Consider the following 6677-nt stretch of genomic DNA (forward strand, 5'->3'; position numbering starts at 1 on the left):
TTCTAAAATGTAAAAAACATTTCTGATTACTCGATATTTATAAAATGAGCATTGGGGAGCTATGTTAATTGGTAAAATACCTAAATAACGTCATGTGTAGGTCACCATAAAATAGTGACAATTTTATGGACGACATGAATACATCCAATTATAAGGACTTGTTAGCTGTGTAAATGTTAAGATGCTTGTCATATAAATTCAGTCAATAAAAACGTGGCATGTGCACGTTGCACTGAAAATTATGAACATCTGTTAGTGTGATATGCGTCGAAAGACGATGGTAAAAATATATCTTGTGAGTGTGTGTATTAACTATTAAAATTAAGGTGGCGTTGGATTGAAAGATAATTTAGTGTGCCATTACAAAGTATTGAATATAATCTAGTATAATCTTTATCGTTCAGTTTATAATAAATGTGAAAAATCACCTTGGTTTGGTCAGTCAATCATTATACAGTGAATTTTTTTTAATGCGAACATAGGAGTTTGTATGCAATGTAATTTCCCTATGTTCGATTTTAAAAAAAACACATGAATCTATTGAGTAGTTCAAATGGGTAGTAGATACAATTGACAGCATTTTTAAAAATACCGCCGTCCAATTTAATTACGAAATCGGTTAGGTTATTGCTTAGAATGTCAAGGAGGACACTTCCAACATTTATTGTAATTGTTTGCGCTATTTATTTTCTTATTTTCTTCATTTATATATTGAATAGATCAAATTAGTAGAATACCAGGTGCACATGTGCAATCTTACCGAGGACTCTTCATCATAAAGACTATTAGAGTTGCTGTTCATAGTCACACAAGTTGCGCGTTTTGGGAATGTGAACCGCGCACACCTCATAGATTGATGTTTTTTTTTAATCGAACATAGGGAAATTACATTGCATGCAAACTCCTATGTTCGCATTTAAAAAAAAACTCACTGTATATGCCAAACTAATGTTAAAAATTGTTAACGTTCGGCAATTCATGAATATGTATCCTTAATACGACCCTGTTGTTTTTTACATTTTAAGATTCATTTCTACTATACTCTGTTTTTTAACTAGGAAGACGGATTTAAAAACCTGATTTACACTGAAAATGTCACTAGAATCTAGTAACAAAAATAATAGACTCATTTTATACAGATATGTATTGTGGGTTGCGTGATGTGATTTTCTTTCACATTTGGATAGATTTCATTATTTATGGTTTTGGGTTATTACTTGGTAGGAACTCCTTTATATTATGCATACATCATACTTTTAAAAGCGAATTATAATAAATAGTAATACATTGATAATAGGTAATCATCCTGCATACATTTTTTGGCCTTTGAAACATTATTTTGAATTGTAGTTTTAAATGCTTTATCAGTTGTAATACTACACAATCCACATTACAATTTACAACAAATGTTAAGTTATTGAACAAATTCAGAACAATGGAATTATACTCATATTATTAGACAGCACAGTTCACTGCTTTTATGTATAAGAGATTTAGTCACTGTCTTCCGAGAGTTCACTAGAACTGTCACTGTCCTTCGATCCGAGTGAAATAATTAAGGGTTCTATAAGTGCATCCATTAGGCCATCCAATCTACACATTTTGTTTTCTTCCTTAATAACGTGTTGCACACAATTCCGCCAATCGTCAGAGCTCACATTTGCAACAGCGTTATGACCACCGGAACGTTTCGAAGGGGTAACAATCCCAGTACTTCGATATTCTTTAATTATACGGTATACTGTAGAACGTGCAACACCTTAAATGTGTCATACTTTAATAACCAAATATATACCTACATCATCATTTACGTTACCTGTGGTAGATGCAATCTTCAACACAAGGGTAGCAAAATTCATATCCGGAATATCAGACAACATTTGTTTATAATAAACTGCTTCTCGAAGACTGATAAAATGACCCAAGTTTAAGCGATTACGTTTTTTCAAAGGAGACAAGCTTGCTTTACTGGTACTTGGAGTTGAATCCATCACTAATACCAGTATACTTAGGACGCGAAATATCAACTTTTGTTCTTAAAAGAACTGTTTTTTTTGTTAAAATTTATGCAAATGGAGTCGGAACACGCAAAAACTCAAAAATAAGTACAACAGTTACGGACGAGAATCGCGATTAAATTTGACAGTTAAATCATGTCAATAGCAATTTTACCTGGGTGTAAAACGGGCGCAGCGGGAGCCAATAGAAACTAAGGATTTTTGCGGGAACTTTTAAATCCGTCTTCCTAGTTAAAAAACAGAGTATAGACGGCGCGGCGATCGAGGTTCTTCACCCAAGACATGCGAAAATGAAATGTACGCTATGTGTGTAGGTATTATTTTTACATTCTTATTCATTAAAATAAATTTCTTTATTTCGCCTGAATAATTCTATAAAAATTTAGTCTGCGAAATTTTAAATGAATTCTTGTACTATTTTTGAACATGTTAGCGTTAGGTAAGGATCAAATTTTGACTATGATGATGCTTTCTTGATTTTGTGAAGGTTTTACAAAAGAGCCAAAAAAATGTAAAAAGTTCACTTATTAACCTAAATCAAATTTTGTGTAGATTAAGAAAATTAATAAAAATGAAAGCAAACTATGTATCTCCAGGAGACGTTTATAAAAGCAATCGAACTTTTTTACGCTGAACCAATGTTTTTATTCATTGTTGTCTTCGGTTGTCCCCTACCTACTTTAATAAAAAAAATTAAAAACTTCCAAATTTTAAGCTAATGTTTTATTTTATTTAAACTTAGTACAAATACAATTACTAACAATATATAATAGCACCATTGATTTGCAAACAGGAAGAGTGGTTACAAGAGAAAAGTAAATTATTAAATTGATTGCACTTTAAGCCCCTGAACGTCCCATCACCTTACAGAGAGTTATCCTGTACAAAACTAAGCAAGTCTTGAACGAGAATAGGATTTTACTGAAATTACAAGATTAACAAAAGAACCCAATTCTGCAGTTGCCCACTAGAAACTGTGGATAAGTGAAAAATCGGGTATGAAACTAAAATAAAGTATTAGATTGCATTTATTATAATTAGTGATCTCGGTTATCACAGTATTTAATAATTTATACTGCTAAACTTAAACAAAATTACGCTTATTATTACTAAGTTCGTACTTAATTAATTAAAAGCATTTTTTTTGTCATTTTTCTGAATTCAAATACGTCTTTTTGTAAGGCAGTGTTAGTATTACATGGCATCACTTTTCATAAATAAAACTAATGGCATTACTTAAAATTTAATTATTTATAATTTGCTTCGCTCTCATTGTCGGCAAACCAATCCTGGTTGGTACTCCTAAAACTAGTAGTCATTTCCCTTCTATACTCTTGAGTTACCATTTTCGGTCCTCCTGGGACCCCTGCAACATGACTCGATTCTTGCCACATTGAACTGTGTTGAGCGGATCCTCGGGGAATGTGGTACGGTTGTATTTTCGTACTGCGTTGGGATTTCGGTGTTCCTTCGGGTGAAGTGAACTCACTTGCAGTATCGTAACGAGATGGTGCAACCCAGCGTTCGGTGAATTCGCTCGCAGATCGCGCGAGACTTGGCTGACTTAAGGAGCGTGCCAAAGTAGGATGACCGTAATCAACTTGATCAGAGTCATCGTAATAACGTGACGGTCCGGGATAATAGCTTGAAGCTTCCGAATGATAGTCACTTTGATCTGGACGGCCGAAATCTACTATCATTTCAGACATTGACCTTAGGTCAGCCTCACTTCTATAACTGGATCTTGAACCTCGAGGACCTCGTGGTGGGAGATTTGCATGGGCCATAGGATCATTGGTCAGAGTTCTTACAGAGCTGCCTCCGTCCGAATCGTATTCGTACAGTGTAGGTAAACTACTTCTTCGGCTACGATTATCCCAATCTGACTTTTTACGGAATCTAGATTGGTTCTTAGGCCGGTCTGGTGACAATATACGAATGATAACGTCCCACTTTGGTGGTTCAAATAATCTTTCATATCTGTGATCCATTCGCACACGTTCAAAATCTTCGCGCACTACGGCCTCCGATAACATGGTTCGAAGTGTAGATTCTGTCGTAATAATTTGACGCCATTTGATCCTATCGGCCATGGTTAGTTGCGAATTGAACGATTCCGCATTTTCGATAACCGGGCCATCGTCTTCCGATGGTTGCAGTACGCGTATCAACACATTCCAATTGGGTACTTGAGGATTTTCGCGTGGTATTTTGAACGTTTCGAAGAACGCCTCATTTGAAATCTCATGCTCGGTCGTATGCTGATTGAGACTGCCGACCAGTTCGGGAGAATTTAATGGTAACTTGTTGTCTCTGATTTGATTCTGTGGAGGCAAACTCATTTGGACTCTTTCCATTTTCGGTGTCAGTGTTAATCCCGAAGCAGAAGAAACGTCGGAGAAGTTCTCCCACTCTGGCGGTTCGGGCATTTCGACTGGATAGTTTTTAATGGTGACGTCCCACTTCTGCACGACGGGCTTTGGTCGTGAATGGTACTCCGTTATTAAACGCTTATGACGCTCTATATCTTCGATAGTCTTCTTTTCCGTGATCGTTCTGAGGAAAACATCGTCGACCATATGGGAAGTTATTTCCGGTTTATGTACGACTGCGATGGGTGGTTCCAGTGATCGGGGTTGTTCCAGTTCCATAACGTACCTTTGCTGAGGAACGATGGGGGGTGGGGGTGGTGGCACTGGGGCGACAAACTTCGAATGTGTATTGTCAATCATTTCAGTTAAAGAATGTGTATCTGTCATTTCGGTATTAAGCGATGCTAAAGACCTAGCTGGTGCCATTCTAGGTGCATCTAGTTCGTCGTGCATTTCTTGTTGACGTCTTAGAATCCTGTTAAATGTAGGGGCCGGCTGAATATGTTTTGGCAGTGCGTGTAATTCAGGTACATACGAAAATTGCATTCTTTCAACAACAGGAATGTCCACGCTTCTCACGCTTTCTTCCCTTTGTTCTAAAATAGTCGATAGATTACGTTCTGTGCGCGCTATAGAGCTTTCGGTATCTGAAAGACTGGGAGGAGATGGAGGTGGCGCTTTTTTGACTCGAACTTGTACGTCAAACTTGGGTTGGTCTTTTATCGCCATGGGAAGTCTAGGTGCAGTTACAGGTAAAGCCACGGCATTTTGAATACTTTGTTCTTGCGTATGACCATAACCTTCGCTATAAAAGCTGCTATTATCATGAATATAAGCTCTATTATCAAAACTGCCAGCTGAAGATACAGGAAGGGATCGTGCGTCGCATTCTATCTCAGAATGAGACTCTGAAGGATAATCTGAGGGGAGAGTGTCACTGATTAAAGGACCTTCACTGCCCGATGTACTACCAGGAGCGGGAACTGCTGCATGAGCTCGTGGAATTTTCAATCCTTCAAACATTGAAATATTTCCTACAACATAACCGTGATATTGAAAAGGTAGACTTACCACAATTTTGCAACTTACCCAGCGAACTTCCAGACAATTTTGTTATTTCTGATTCGGTGCCAATTGTTGAGAATGGAACATGACCAATGGCGGGCTCCGTTCGGCGTCGCAAGCAATAATACGAGCAACCAAGCCCCAACAATAAAAGTGACAGAAATAGAATTGCACAGATAATCAACAAAATTTGGAATCCATTCAGTGGAGGTTCAACCACTGGAGCCGCGGTTACTTGCGCGCTAAAACAAAATTCCATTTAAAACTGGAATGCATATCGTAACACTATCAACTTACACATATTCCGGTATAATTGGTAACATCGTAACGGGCGGGGGATATCTGCAAACTATGGTTATAATTTCGTCACCATCCATCTCCAAACCTGGATGGAACCTCACAACGATGTTATTTGTAAACACTCGTTGAGGATCCTAAAGAAATTGGTCTGTAAAAGGCGATTCATTTCTTCAAACTACTTACTTGTTTGGTACCGCATCCTTTAAGGGGTAGCTCTAGTTTGTAACTGGTAGCACCCTTACCAGCAACTTGGCAAGCGGAATTTCGATCGAAATCGGCATAAGCGAGACCGTAAAATTTGTCATTGAATTTGAGCTCGATTTCCATCGATCCAGCGGCACAGTTCAAAGCCGCCCTTGTCCTATTCAAAAAAATTACTGGACTCAAATCGTCCAGCTTCGTAACTTTCCCGTCGAGAGTGGAAAATTGAGGAAGCCCTTCGCCGACATATTCAATATTATTGGCTTGATCGGCGTAATTCGACTGCGACGCCACCAACCTCCAGAAGCAGATAAATGCAATCAGGTAATAAGCCATCTGTAAATAATAAATAATTATTGGTGGATGTTAAGACGAAATTACCGTTAATTTTTAATGTTCTGCAGATACATCCGAGTATCTAACTTTAATTGCTATACCTATAACCTATTAACTACAAACTTAATTTCGGCACGGTTAACTTTACATTAATTGCGATCAACAATGAACTGCAGATAATTAACGCTTTTTAAACGCTCTTTCATCTCGTCTCTTCTTTGTCAAGGTAAAACTGTAAAATGATGAAATCACGGCCAAAAGTGTAAAATTATCTGTTGTACATACATCCTCGTTTTGTATGTGAAATTTTATTGCGCAAATTAATGCCATGAAAGTCGGTGAGTATAACGATAGCATTTTGTATAGCCACTGCATGTTGGTCATA

General features: G+C 37.4%; 1 protein-coding gene across 1 annotated transcript; it reads right to left on the bottom strand.

Moving 5' to 3' along the window:
- Window positions 1-3249: 3249 nt before the first annotated feature.
- On the bottom strand, window positions 3250-6292 carry LOC116161101 (the record flags this gene model as incomplete). The annotated part of the gene is given in 4 exon segments (XM_031474310.1): window positions 3250-5424; window positions 5480-5697; window positions 5753-5889; window positions 5939-6292. Coding segments are annotated over 4 exon segments (2868 nt in total). The 3' UTR covers window positions 3250-3265.
- Between the last annotated feature and the right edge of the window lie 385 nt (window positions 6293-6677).

The sequence above is a fragment of the Photinus pyralis genome, unplaced genomic scaffold (genome assembly GCF_008802855.1).
Source record: "Photinus pyralis isolate 1611_PpyrPB1 unplaced genomic scaffold, Ppyr1.3 Ppyr1.4_LG10, whole genome shotgun sequence".
NCBI classification, from domain to species: Eukaryota; Metazoa; Arthropoda; class Insecta; order Coleoptera; family Lampyridae; genus Photinus; species Photinus pyralis.